Here is a 15,216-nt window from a genome sequence, read left to right on the forward strand (position 1 = left end):
GTACAAAGAAAACCATAGCAAATTAAATAATTTTGAGCATTGATAAAATCTAACTTTCCATTAAGAAACTAAAAAAAGAATAAATGCCTTTTAAAAATGCCGAAAATGCACTAAAATTTTCTGATTTGATTTTAAACTTGAAAAAATTCTATTTACATTATATGAAACATTTAAGAGACCAGTAAAAGGGGAAATAATGTTACAATTACAACAGATTACAAAATAATTCTTAGAATATACGGAATCAAAAATGAATGTGAATATTTCAATGAATTAGAAATTTGTATAGAGTAAATTTAATAGTACGGACGAATGTATGTATAAGTATAATAGGAAATAGTTTAAATTCCACATGTACTATAACAAACGGTAATCACGTGCCCACAACAGCTCAAGAAGTAAATGTAACGCATTTTGAAATTTTCTACAACTCAATATTCATAATTAACAATCAAATATTTAGTAATATCGAAGCAAAATCAATTGAAGCCATTCCCGCAATTTTGCAACCAACCACACTGGAAAAAGAACACATCGAACATTAGCATAGAAAGCTCTAGAGGAGTTACGCTCCGAACACATAGAGAGCGACACGACATGGCAGCACGACAGTGAAATGTAAATGACGTCGTGAATCCCTACCACATAAACATTTGTAAGAAGACAGCGACATAAGTATGGCCGTACATGTCATGTACACAAAACAACACAGCTGTCCATTTTGTATGTACACAATTTCGTTGTTGCCGTACTCATACCTTTCACTTCAATGAAATTTTAATACTTTGTTCAAAATGAAATTTTTTATGCAAAAATAAGTAAATAGGTAAATATTTTTATTTTAAATTATCAATTGTTATTACAAATGATATAGCAGAGCTACTTTTATGCTTTTATTTGTACAATAACGTCAGGTTTGTTAGAGTTTTGAATAATATTACATTTTTCATATTAGTGCCATCACTCCTGTCTACTGTCAACTCTACTGTCGCCGGAAAATATAAAAATATTTTCAAGTTAGCGGGAACGACAACTGACGGTCGTGGAGATGTCTAAATAATGTCGCTTGCAGTCTGTCCCGCTTTATGTGTTTAGCACTGTACACCTTACTAACTTCAAGCGAATAAATTTTGTCAAGAAAGCTATATTTGGCAGAATGACATCAATAGCTGTAATTGCTAACATTATACTACTCATATTTTTACAAAGAAGAAATATTTAAAAAAATTTTATGTATAGAAAAATAAAGATTTAAGAGGGAAGGAGTTAACACAACAGTTCACATGTTCGGTGAATAACTTTAACCTCTAACCGATTAATTGCTGATGCTGCATCAGCGATATTGATTAGCGATTAACGCCAAAACTATCGCCAACGTGAAAATAATACTATGTTCGGACCGACATTGAAAACACTTTGAAAACACATTTGTATGTTGTGGAATGTAAGTCGTTCGGACCGACAATGTGTGTTTTCGATTAGTTTTCACTGACAACTATCAATACGGGGATTCTCTTGCTCTTGCAAGATGACACAAAATGCAAAAATCCTATACCGAAATATGCAAGGCCAAGAGAGCACCCATTGCAGAATCTAGTGATATATGAGGGCACGAAAATAAACATGGGTTTTGGTCTGACATTTTTTACTGCCATTGCATATACATTTTTGCGTGTGTTTGTTGTGCCGTTGCACCAAGAAGAAAATTCTGCAATTGGTGAACCGTGCAAGGGTTTTACAAGAGCAAGAGAATCCCCTTAACAGTGAGAGGCTGTATTTGTATATGGAATGTAAACAAATATCAAGTGACAATTTAGGGCCGGCAAAATATGTCTTCCAAAAAAATCGATTAAACTAGAGCAGGCACTGATTATAATGAGTGGAATGTAAGTTTTCAAGTAGTTTTCAGCGAAAACTGTGTTTTCGTTTGAGAGATTTTACGTGGACGAAAACATAAGTTTTCGTGCGAAAACCAGTTTTTCCCACGAAAACATGTTTTCAATGTCGGTCCGAATATAGTATAAATTCATTCAGTTTTAAAACAACATTTTTAAAAATAAAAACAATTAAATAAAGACGTAACTTGTACACGAATTCTAAACCCCGATTATCATCTTCTAGTTTTGAGTGCTTAACATTTCTGACGCATTTTTATTTTGTTAGATGATTTTTCAAATTTTCGACAAACATCTATATCAGAAATATAGGCGGGTAAAATTTGTATGTGCAGATAACAGTGATATGACTAAAAAACTAATTGTTAAAAAGTTCAAATGTGTTTTAATGCGAAGTACAATCGATACAATTAAGTTCAGAGTATAACATAATTCAAGTAACCTCCATGATGTCCTCTATAGGAACAAATGCGATAAACTCAATTTTCGAGTCTTTTTTACACTAAATCAAGTCATAAATAGAACGTTCAATATTGACTTCTAAAGCTTGAAAAGATTATGGTTTACTGTTAAAGACCAATAACATCAAATAACCCAACAAAACATAATTGCATGGTGTTAAATCACAACTTCTTGGGGGTCGGCTTTAGTATACGATCCCACGATTTCAGGGTTAAAAGTGGTATGGTTGGATAGAGCTGTTGCTCCAGATTAAGAAAATATATAATTGTTGCCGCCGCAAACTTATAGTTTCCGAGATATTTGCATTTAAAGTTGAAAATTTTGCAAACTTTATCTTGCAATTTCTCGATTACTAGTAATTATTTAATTCATATTATGCACTTTTTATGCACTTACACTTCACTACATTGTTTCTACATATTTTTTTTTCAGTAATTATTTAGTTATTTGCTTAAAATAAGCATTTTATATTTTACACAATTTTCATTTCATGCACAATAACAAAAGTATTCCGTGTTGACAGATAATAAGTGTTGCCATAATTACACATTTATCAAACGAATAAAAATGAATAAAAAATAGGACTATACCCCAAATACATAAATCATTGCCATTTTTCTTGATATATCAAGATTTTGATACACCCCGGTGTTGGATCGGCCAGGGTTATTTTTTTGAAGCGCGGCCGAAGGCCGCCAACGCGAAAAGGAGTTTTACTTAAAAAAAACTTGATACACCCCGGTGTTGGATCGGCCAGGGTTATTTTTTTGAAGCGCGGCCGAAGGCCGCCAACGCGAAAAGGAGTTTTACTTAAAAAAAACCTGATACACCCCGGTGTTGGATCGGCCAGGGTTATTTTTTTGAAGCGCGGCCGAAGGCCGCCAACGCGAAAAGGAGTTTTACTTAAAAAAAACCTGATACACCCCGGTGTTGGATCGGCCAGGGTTATTTTTTTGAAGCGCGGCCGAAGGCCGCCAACGCGAAAAGGAGTTTTACTTAAAAAAAACCTGATACACCCCGGTGTTGGATCAGCCAGGGTTATTTTTTTGAAGCGCGGCCGAAGGCCGCCAACGCGAAAAGGAGTTTTACTTAAAAAAAACCTGATACACCCCCGTGTTGGATCGGCCAGGGTTATTTTTTTGAAGCGCGGCCGAAGGCCGCCAACGCGAAAAGGAGTTTTACTTAAAAAAAACCTGATACACCCCCGTGTTGGATCGGCCAGGGTTATTTTTTTGAAGCGCGGCCGAAGGCCGCCAACGCGAAAAGGAGTTTTACTTCAAAAAAACCTGATACACCCCGGTGTTGGATCGGCCAGGGTTATTTTTTTTGAAGCGCGGCCGAAGGCCGCCAATGCAGAAAGAAGTGGGACGCGAATGGACTAATGTTTACCCTGGTGTTGGATTGGCCAGGGTTTTTTAAGCGTGGCCGAAGGCTGCTAATACACAAAGGTAATCTAAAAGTTATGTTAAATAGGGTATATCTCCCTCTTTATACTACATTTTCTATAACGGATATTGTTACAACTAAACAAGGTACCGTTCTTTTTGTTGTCCGTTTTGTCATTATCTTCACATTTATCAATTCCGCGTTTCCCTTTTTTAAACTACATTTTCTATAACGGGTATTGTTACAACTAAACAAGGTACCGTTCCTTTTTTCCCGTTTTGAAATAAGTTTCATATTTATTTCATTTGAATTCCGAGATTGGATGCAGCCATAAATTCAGGATAGAAATTTAAAGAGTAAAAATTTAAAATATATGTAAATACATATATAATTATTAAAAGTTAAATTAAAAAAAATGAGTGCAAATTCATCAGGTAAGTAATATAAGTTTTAAACTGAAAAAAATATAACTTAAGGTATTTAAATAGATTGTGTCGGAGCGTCAACGAGTCGAGGTGGCATAAAGCGAGTGCGTGCAAATTCATCAGGTAAGTAATATAAGTTTTAAATTTATAAAAATATAACTTAAGGTATTTAAATAGATTGTGTCGGAGCGTCAACGAGCCGAGGTGGCATAAAGCGAGTGCGTGCAAATTCATCAGGTAAGTAATATAAGTTTTAAACTGACAAAAATATAAGTTAAGGTATTTAAATAGATTGTGTCGGAGCGTCAAACAGCCGAGGTGTTATAAAGCCAACCAATTTTCTTAAAGCGGCGGAAGTGAAGTCAATGTGGAATATTGTAAAAATATTCCAAACATTTGACACAAAAGAGAAATGTATTTCTTTTGCCGAAGAACAAGGTTTGATTTTAAAAGCCAAAATTTGCCGTACGCATAAAATGCCAATGACGCTCTTGTTAAAAAAAAGTAGCAGTGTTGGGGTGTTCCGATGCCGGAAAGGGGGTTGTCGGAAACGAAGTGCGTTGGCAAGGTCGAGCGGGACCTGGTTCGAAAACGTCAAAATCCCACTTCCGCAGGTATTTTATCTAATGTATGCTTATGCATCTCATTGGTCACATGCGGAAGTGAGGAAAAACAGTTTTATCAGGGAACCAGTTTTATCTAGCGCTACAATATGTGACTGGTATAATTACTGCCGCGAAGCTGTAGTATTATATCAGGTTGACCATCAGGTAGCGGTAGGTAAAATTGGTGGACCTGGTAAAACTGTTCAAATAGACGAAAGTAAATTTGGGAAGCGAAAATACAACAAAGGTAATAATAAAAATATAATTTTTTTATGTAATTAATATATCTTTTCTTATTTTAGGGCGGAGAGTCGAGGGCCACTGGGTTCTTGGGATGGTTGAGGATGGAAGTGACGACCTTAGGCTGGAGGTATGTCCCGGCAATGTCAGGTCTGCTGAGGTGCTCATACCTTTGATAGAGAAGCACGTGGCAAAAGGCAGTATAATATGTACTGATTGCTGGAGGGCATACGACTGTCTAGCCAGTCACGGGTATGAGCGCCGACGCGTGAATCACAGCGACCCTGATAATCCGTTCGTTGCCGAGGACGGGACGCATACTCAACGCATCGAGTCCCAGTGGCGAGTAATTAAACGTTTTTTCATAAAAGACAATTACAATAACAGCGAAGATTTTGCTAATTTAATTTATGAATATACTTGGAGAAAGAATATTGCAAATAATCATCACGATCCTTTTGTAAGATTATTAGATGCAATTAAATATACATATAAGCCTTAAAACTTTTTTTATTACAATGGAAAATTAATTTCAGATGGTATTTGTCTCTTGGTTTGAGTTTTTATATTCATTTTTATTCGTTTGATAAATGTGTGATTATGGCAACACTTATTATTTGTCAACAAGGAATACTTTTGTTATTGTGCATGAAATGAAAATTGTGTAAAATATAAAATGCTTATTTTAAGCAAATAACTAAATAATTACTGAAAAAAAAAATATGTAGAAACAATGTAGTGAAGTGTCAGTGCATAAAAAGTGCATAATATGAATTAAATAATTACTAGTAATCGAGAAATTGCAAGATAAAGTTTGCAAAATTTTCAACTTTAAATGCAAATATCTCGGAAACTATAAGTTTGCGGCGGCAACAATTATATATTTTCTTAATCTGGAGCATCAGCCCTATCCAACCATACCACTTTTAACCCTGAAATCGTGGGATCGTATACTAAAGTTTCCCCCTTCTTGGAGGCCATTCAATGTCACAATTTTATGAATTACTGAAATCTCCAAACATTTACCTCAATAATTGGGTTGTTACACGTTCTATGTAGCACGTAGCTCCGTCTTATTAGAACCAGATGTTGTCAAGATCAACTTCTTCCAATATTGGTCATAAAAAGTTGGATATGATCGATCTATACTGCTCTACATTGAGAATAACGGTGTCACCAGCTTCATTTCGAAAGAAGTAAAGTCCGATCATTCCAAGATCAGTAGTTCTCGAGGAATCGTGCTAAATGCCACAGTTTCGAGAAAAACGTGTTTAAATGGCGCATTTAGCCGAGCTAGCCTCGAAGGTACAAATTCTCAAGGTTATATCTCCGTAACTATTACTCAGATCAACTTGAAAATGTAGGAAATGCGAGCCGAGCCGAATTTTGATGTCAGAAGATATTTCGTCTCATCTTCGTTCACAACCAGATCCATACGCTTCGCTTCCTTATCCAGCCTGAAGAATGCAGAACTAACGGCGCGGTTGTTGAGGCGTACATTGTTATAGACCGTACGTTTTCTTTTTAACTCTGGAGCTCGTATTATTTTCTTTACAAATAGATTGAAGTAGTCAAATGATAATGAGTCTCCTTGTCTGAATCCCCGTTGAATATTGAAGGCCTCGGATATTTCCTTCTCGATCCCGGCGGCCGTTTATCGTTCCCCCATCCGTCTAAGTAACCGAAACGCACTCACCCAAGGGCTGTCAAATCCGCACCATTCCTCGAAATTACTTCACGAATGTTTTCTGCCGCTGTTCAAATATCATTGAACATGCTTACTTATCAGCAAAGCCGAAATTCTACTAAATAGAAATATCTATTTATATATTAATATACATACATACATACATATATACATAATGCATTTACAAGCAATGCATCGAATAATAATAAAAACGCATGGGACACACACCATAAATTTACAGAAGAGATAACACACACACACACACATGTATTAAATTGTACACTTAAAATCAACCCCATGTCAAGCAGCAATAAAAAATATGCTGCAATACATAAAAAACATACACACATACAAATATATTTAGTTATTTAAGATAGTTTTAAAAATTGTATATAAGCAAGAAAAATACAAAATAAAAATCAGAATGAATATATTCTCACTTGACAAAAGACTTTTTTCAAATCCCCCCACCAGCGGTAAGGTAGACAAAAATCTTTGTTGAGTTATAAACAGCCGCTAAAACAACAATACTCTGACGGAACTTTTAGTGTTACTAAACGTCAGCTTACACAGCCGTATTAGCTTTGTGGGGATACCAAATTCAGACATAGAGACAGTTTCTTTTTGTGCTGTCAAAGGCGGCGTGTCGATCCTCCTTTCACGATTACTAACCAAGAATCAGCGCATGGTGAAAATCTGAACGATAATTTTTCAGGTCTAAAGCCACACTGATAAGGTCTTATCAGTTTTTTGACGATGGGATTTAGCCTTTCATACACTATGCTTGATAACACCTAATATACGATATATAGAATGCTTATCGCACAGTAATTGGCGCATATTGTGGAGTCCCTCTGTTTGAGGATTGGGCAGAACACACTTAGGATCCAACCTTCGGGAATGCTTTTATCCGACCATATCTTGCAAAGAAGCTGATGCATGCACCTTATCACGGACCGGTATTTCATAATTCATTCCATTGTCATCGATTGGAGCAATCGGGTTGGCCATCTCCAGATGATTCACTTTCACTGCAGTTCAACCGGCTGGAGAAGTGTTCCCTCAATAACTTTAGTATGCTCTGAACATCAGGTACTAGATAACCTTTTTGGATCCTACAAGAGTATGGTTTCACTTGCAGCTGTATGCAAGGAGTTTGAAAAAACGTTCAACAGTGAGTGTTCTCAGAGAGGAGTGTAACTCGAATAGAAAATCGTTTAGCTGTCTAATAGCTTAGGGGTATAATTGTAGGGACTGAATAGGAAACTCTATAAGTCACTCATTATTCCCGTCCTACTATATGGTGCAAAGCCATGGACAATGCCAACATCTGATGATTCGGTCTCAGGAGTGTTCATTGCAATGACGAATACCTCTTTCAATGGAATGATGATATGTATGAGATATACGACGACATTGACATAGTTTAAAGACAACGGCTACGCTGTCTAGGTCATTTCGACCGAATGAGCGAAAACACTATAGCTCGAAAATTTGTTCTACTCCGTTGGAAAGACCAGGCGGAGAAGGATCTGGCTTGGTTTGGTATCTCCACATTGCGAAAAGAAAAAACTGGGGCGCAGTTGTTAACTCGCGCTATAACCGCGAAAACGGTGTCTACTCCAGTAAAGAAGAATTGTAGGATGGTGCCTGTTCTGGCTAGTTCATCGACTAAACAGTTCCTTGGGATATTTTCTTCACAGAAAATTGAACAAGTTATAGTGTTTCTAAAAACTTACCATAAAATAAGGCAGTAAAAACATTTCAAGAAAAAATTATGTAAAAAAAATGTTGTTTCCATTTCATACATTAATTTTTTAAGCAATTTTTACAGATCGAAATCGTGAATCGATTACAGTGAAATTTTGATTTTGTTAACTTATATTATAGGCCACATATTTTACTTCCCATTCAAGAATATTATAACGGGTGATTTTTTTGAGGTTAGGATTTTCATGCATTAGTATTTGACAGATCACGTGGGATTTCAGACATGGTGTCAAAGAGAAAGATGCTCAGTATGCTTTGACATTTCATCATGAATAGACTTACTAACGAGCAACGCTTGCAAATCATTGAATTTTATTACCAAAATCAGTGTTCGGTTCGAAATGTGTTTTATCGACAAATTTTGTTCAGCGATGAGGCTCATTTCTGGTTGAATGGCTACGTAAATAAGCAAAATTGCCGCATTTGGGGTGAAGAGCAACCAGAAGCCGTTCAAGAACTGCCCATGCATCCCGAAAAATGCACTGTTTGGTGTGGTTTGTACGCTGGTGGAATCATTGGACCGTATTTTTTCAAAGATGCTGAACTTGGTTGACATGTGGTTTCAACAAGATGGCGCTACATGCCACACAGCTCGCGATTCTATGGCCATTTTGAGGGAAAACTTCGGACAACAATTCATCTCAAGAAATGGACCCGTAAGTTGGCCACCAAGATCATGCGATTTAACGCCTTTAGACTATTTTTTGTGGGGCTACGTCAAGTCTAAAGTCTACAGAAATAAGCCAGCAACTATTCCAGCTTTGGAAGACAACATTTCCGAAGAAATTCGGGCTATTCCGGCCGAAATGCTCGAAAAAGTTGCCCAAAATTGGACTTTCCGAATGGACCACCTAAGACGCAGCCGCGGTCAACATTTAAATGAAATTATCTTCAAAAAGTAAATGTCATGAACCAATCTAACGTTTCAAATAAAGAACCGATGAGATTTTGCAAATTTTATGCGTTTTTTTTTTTTAAAAAAGTTATCAAGCTCTTAAAAAATCACCCTTTATAATATCATCCTCAAATAAGACATATCTGACATAAACTCAATCGAAAAGGATAAATTTAACATATAGAGAGGAGTTTATTTACATTAGATCTATGAGGTTTAATCAAGGTTAAACCAATTAAATTCATATTAAGCGCTAAACTACCTAAATTTATCCACTTTTCCCACAATTTCACTCAAATATTAGACATTTTGACCAATGCTAGCGATTTAAAGTCAGCTGGAAAGTGGAGAAAGGTTCTGGGCTGGTTGCATTTTTGACATTAATAAGGTATAGTCGAGAATACATTTTCAAACAATTTTATAAATATACAACACATATACCGGCCAACAAATTTGTTATAAAGTTTGTCAAAATAACGAAAATCATTATATATTTTATTTGGACCAATTTCATATACTTTCTTTATTAAACTATAATATATATATAATATATAATATATATATAACATATTACATTGTTCGTTGATTTTGCTAAGATATCTTACATATTAACCAATACATACGGAACTCACACATAGACCAAGCATTCTCTCCGAATATATCTCATAAATCTCACAGCGGGCCTGAATAATTTTCATCCGATTTGGATCGTAAATACACTTATTCTTCTTCTTTGTTAGCGTAGACACCGCTTACGCAGTTATATCCAAGTTGACAACAGCATGCCAGTCGTTTCTCCTCTTCGCAATTTGGCGCCAATTCGAGATATCAAGTGCGGCCAGGTCTTTCTCCACCTTATCTCTCCAACGGAGTAGCACCTGTTCGCAATTGCGATAGCTGTTGTTGGCATTAATACTGGTTAGGAACGCCAGCAGCTATACACTCATATAGAAGGTTGTACTTGCTTCATAAATGGACTTCTTCTTAATTGGCGTAGACACTGCTTACGCGATTATAGCTGAGTTAACAACCGCGCGCCAGTCGTTTCTTCTTTTCGCTACGTGGCGCCAATTGGATATTCCAAGCGAAGCCAGGTCCTTCTCTACTTTGTCCTTCCAACGGAGTGGGGGTCTTCCACTTTCTCTGCCTCCCCCGGTGGGTACTGGTCGAATACTTTCTGAGCTGGTGTGTTTGTTCATCCGGACAATATGACCTAGCCAGCGTAGCCGCTGTCTTTTAATTCGCTGAACTATGTCAATGTCGTCGTATATCTCGAACAGCGAATGCAATATTTGCCGTGGCCAACGCGCAAAGGACCATAAATCTTTCGCAGAACTTTTCTCTCGAAAACTCGCAACGTTGACTCATCCGTTGTTGACATCGTCCAAGCCTCTGCACCATATAGCAGTATGGGAATTATGAGCGACTTATTGAGTTTGGTTTTTGTTTGTCGAGAGAGGACTTTGCTTTTCAATTGCCTACTCAGTCCGAAGTAGCACCTGTTGGCAAAAGTTACTCTGCGTTGGATTTATAGGCTGACAGTGTTGGGGGTGTTTACGCTAGTTCCAAGATAGACGAAATTATCTACAACTTCAAAGTTATGACTGTCAACAGACGTGAGTGCCAAGTCGCGAGTGCGACGATTGCTTGTTTGATGACAGGGGATATTTCGTGGACTATTCGTGCAAAATTGTGTCCAGATAAATTGAATGCTGTACACTGGAAAGTGAAAGAATCCTTAATGCAATCCGTTGTACTGCCTTGTACCGTATTTCAGGACCAACCTTCTAATGAATATATGTAACAAGTTTCATTAAGATATTTTAACTTTTACTCAAAATATTTCTTCCACAGGCGGACAGAGAGTCGGAATTCAACTCGTTATTAACTTGCAACTACTCTTTTGTTTTCTAGTTTCCTCATTTTTGCATGTGAATTCACAGGTAAGGAAAATATGCACAAATAGTGTCTCGTTATATGGTTTTTGCTATATTTTATTTTTTTTAGCTGAATTAAAATCCAGTTATCGTCGGAGTATGAATATGCATTGTTTCCTAATTTTTTATTATTTTGCTTAAGCGCTCTATTTGCTTTAATATGACTTCAGGAAAATCCCTATCGGTTAAAGCAATAACCGAGGCTTATGAAGTGTGCCTGCTTCCAATAATTGAAATATCCAAAAAATAAGTTGGCAGAAGTCGAAAAGTTATATACAATTTCTTGCATATTAAGTCGGAGTATGGTCGAAATAATAAAGGCGATCTACTCTTCAAAAGATGAAGCCCATCGTAAACAAACTTATTGGAACTTATCAGTGTGGCTTTAGACCTGGCAAATCAACAACCGACCAGATATTCACCATGCGCCAAATCTTGGAAAAGACCCGGGAAAGGAGAATCGACACACACCACCTCTTCGTCGATTTTAAAGTTGCTTTCGACAGCACGAAAAGGAGCTGCCTTTATGCCGCGATGTCTGAATTTGGTATCCCCGCAAAACTAATACGGCTGTGTAAACTGACGTTGAGTAACACGAAAAGCTCCGTCAGGATCGGGAAGGACCTCTCCGAGCCGTTCCATACCAAACGAGGTTTCAGACAAGGCGACTCCCTATCGTGCAACTTTTTCAATCTGCTGCTGGAGAAAATTATTCGAGCTGCAGAAGTGAATCGAGCAGGTACAATCTTTTATAAGAGTGTACAGCTGCTGGCGTATGCAGATGATATTGATATCATCGGTCTCAACACCCGCGCCGTTAGTTCTGCTTTCTCCAGACTGAACAAGGAAGCAACGCAAATGGGTCTGGCAGTGAACGAGGGCAAGACGAAATATCTCCTGTCGTCAAACAACCAGTCATCGCATTCTCGCCTTGGCTCGCGCGACACTGTTGACAGTGATAACTTTGAAGTCGTTGATAATTTCGTCTATCTTGGAACCAGCATTAGCACCAATATTACCAGCCTTGAAATCTAACGCAGAATCGCTCTTGCCAACAGGGTAGGTAGGTAATTGAAAAGTAAAGTCCTCTCTGACGAAACAAGACGGAGGCACGGACAATGACGTCATCTGATGAGTCGGGCTTAGGAGTGTTCGAGGGAAATGTTTTGTGGAAGATTTATGGTCCTTTGGCAATGGCCAACACTGCAGTCGGTGAAACGATGAGCTGTACGAGATATACGGGACATTGACATAGGTCAACAAATCAAGAGGCAGCACAGCGGCTCCGCTGGTTAGGTTATGTATAACCGCGCTGTTTTTAACTCGGCTATTACCGCGTAAGCGGTGTCTACGCCAGTAAAGAAGAGGACATGGGAAAACTGTACGAATCGCTTTGCGTATGGATCTTTGAGACCATCCCTAACAATACAAATGTTTAAATTAATTAATACATAAAATTCGAAATTGCCTTAAAATGTTTATAAATTCTTAAGAAAAGGATTTTTGCTAACCTGATGACCTAATTTAAGTTGTTAATTTTCCTGTTGCTTTCGAAAACAAATTATTAAAAAATATACAAAAGAGTATAAAATTGATTCCTTAATAATCGCTTATATTTTTAGAATGACAGCTTCTTGAGTTTTAATTGAAAATTACCAGAACTAAGTAAAAAAAAAAATTCCTTATAACCTTAGTATTAAAGTAGAAACCCAATTTACTATTGGAAGGTTTCGAAAAAGGCCCAAAAAGAAATATTACCGCTCCACGTTCGGAGCGCTCAGATTGTACAACTTTAACTTTAAACACGACTTTCTCAAAACACATTTTTTTTAATTGGCGGACATGATTCCGGTCGAACTCAATCGATTTGCTTAATTTTTTGTTAATGTTCACAAAACGCCTGGCTATCGTCCCTACTAGATTAATACATTTTTATAATATATTGACAATGTTAGGACAAAATTTATGTAAAAAATTAAAAAAAAAAACTATTTTTACTTTTTTATTTACAGTAGAAACTCGTTTATCCGGCCCTCAGTTATACGGATTCGCGATTATCCGGACTACCAATCGCGACCAATTTATATGTACCTACGTAGAAATTATGAACGTGTCGGAACTTGCATATTCCGCTCGCGCAGTGTTATAGTTATAGTTATAGTTTTTCCTTTTTCAAGATAGTCGATAAAAATAATTCCATGGCTGTCCCAAAAAACACTCGCCATCACTTTCCCAGCCGAATACACAGCTTTAGGTTTTTTTTTGGGGCTGGTTCCCCCTTTTCAATCCACTGTTTAGATTGGTTTTTTGTTTCGGGCGTATAATGATGAATCCAAGTTTCGTCTACAGTTATCAATCGGCGCCAAAACTCGGTCTTATTGCCTCTAAACTGAGCCAACAGAGCGCTGGAAATGTTCATGCGCGCACGTTTGTGGTCTAGCGTAAGCAAACGCGGCACCCAACGCGCGGACAGCTTTCTCATGCCCAAATCTTGGTTTAATATGTGACAAACAGTTTCTTTTGACATCTTCATAATCTCAGCTATTTCCCTAACTTTAATCCGGCGGTCGTCTAGTACCAATTGATGAACTTTAGCGATGTTATCGTTAGTGGTTACAGTTGTTGATTTTCGTTGCAGGATATGAATATCTATTTGTTTTTCTTCATATATTCGATTATCCGGATTTTCGATTATCCGAATGCCTATCGACAACAATTAGTCCGGTTAATCGAGTTTCTACTGTATCAACATTTTTTCATGATTCTAGTAGGGACGACAACCATTCACGTATAATACTTTTTTAAGAATAAATTGGGTTTTTGTGTTTCAGATGATCCAAACAAATCGTGTCCGCCAGTGAAAAAACGCATCTCATTCACCCAGCAATTTTGAGACAGATGTCATCAAAAAATTCCGACAACATTTTTTTATACACTCCATGATATGTGAAAAAAGTTCTATTGTAGAATAAAATTTTCTATGAAAAAAAATGTCAAAAAAACAGGCCTGATTTTTTATCTTTTTTGATATAATCGGTATTAGCTGCATAAATAATGTAGATTACAATTTTCGGATGTGTTTGTAGATTTGAAGAAATAATCAATGGTTACTCTTTTCATTCTGAACTCGATTCCAAGTGGCCTTTTTATTGGAAGAATCATGTAACTTCATTCAATTTTCGGCTTTACTGGTGACCAACGTCAACTGTATTTTGTTAATAGGCCTTATTTAAATTCAAAATCATTTTACTTAATCTTTAATATTTTCTGCTTAAAAATAGTTTGACGACGAGCTATGATATGTAATCTATATTTGTATACTATAAAAGAAAGTCGTGTTAGTTACACTATTTTTAAGTCAAGAACGGCTGAATTTGGCTATGGATGTATTATATTTTAAATCATTCGATACTGTTGTTGATGAAAATGAAAACGAAAATTATCTAGATATATCCGGGAATGATATCATATAATCATCGGTTTAGAATTGTCCAACTATTATTATTCAATTTAATTTTAATCCACCTCAATTAAAAGGTTATACCATTATTAAAGCCCAACCAAACTGCAGAATGCCAACGTCCTACCGCACAATAAGTTTGTTGTCATCAGTAATAAAATCTTTGAAAGAGTTGTAAAAGAAAAACTGTCGACCTTCATGGAGGACAATGAAGTGATACCGCCAGGACAATTTGTATTCCGCCATGAACATAATATCTTGCACCCATTGGGTAGAATAAATAATAATAAAAACGAATTTAACGAGCTCCAAGTCCATGGGTATGATTTTACTAGATATCAAAACTGTAATCGACTCTGTTTGGCAAAATTTGCCTCTTATTCAAAATTATTGTTTTGAAAATTCTCCTATGTAATATTAAAATTATACAGGGGTTTTTGACCAACGGATCATT

General features: G+C 36.6%; 3 protein-coding genes across 3 annotated transcripts in view; 1 reads left to right on the forward strand and 2 right to left on the reverse strand.

Moving 5' to 3' along the window:
* LOC125775363 (uncharacterized) overlaps positions 1-15,216 on the reverse strand; it is a 727,609-nt gene that overhangs the window by 170,331 nt on the left and 542,062 nt on the right. The gene's annotated exons all lie outside the window — the stretch shown is intronic.
* Positions 1-15,216, reverse strand: part of LOC105226444 (transmembrane 9 superfamily member 2) — a 147,660-nt gene that overhangs the window by 85,975 nt on the left and 46,469 nt on the right. The window lies entirely within an intron of this gene.
* LOC125775619 (uncharacterized) lies at positions 4,534-5,516 on the forward strand. The gene is made up of 2 exons (XM_049446268.1): positions 4,534-5,020; positions 5,076-5,516. The coding sequence occupies exons 1-2, from the start codon at positions 4,534-4,536 to the stop codon at positions 5,513-5,515; spliced, it is 927 nt and encodes a 308-aa protein (XP_049302225.1). The 3' UTR covers position 5,516.

The sequence above is a fragment of the Bactrocera dorsalis genome, chromosome 1, assembly GCF_023373825.1.
Source record: "Bactrocera dorsalis isolate Fly_Bdor chromosome 1, ASM2337382v1, whole genome shotgun sequence".
Taxonomy (NCBI): domain Eukaryota; kingdom Metazoa; phylum Arthropoda; class Insecta; order Diptera; family Tephritidae; genus Bactrocera; species Bactrocera dorsalis.

Coding starts and splice junctions, on each gene's coding strand:
- LOC125775619 (XM_049446268.1), top strand. CDS start 4,534: ATGTGGAATATTGTAAAAATATTCCAAACATTTGACACAAAAGAGAAA. Junction 5,021..5,075: donor GAAGCGAAAATACAACAAAG/GTAATAATAAAA, acceptor TTCTTATTTTAG/GGCGGAGAGTCGAGGGCCAC.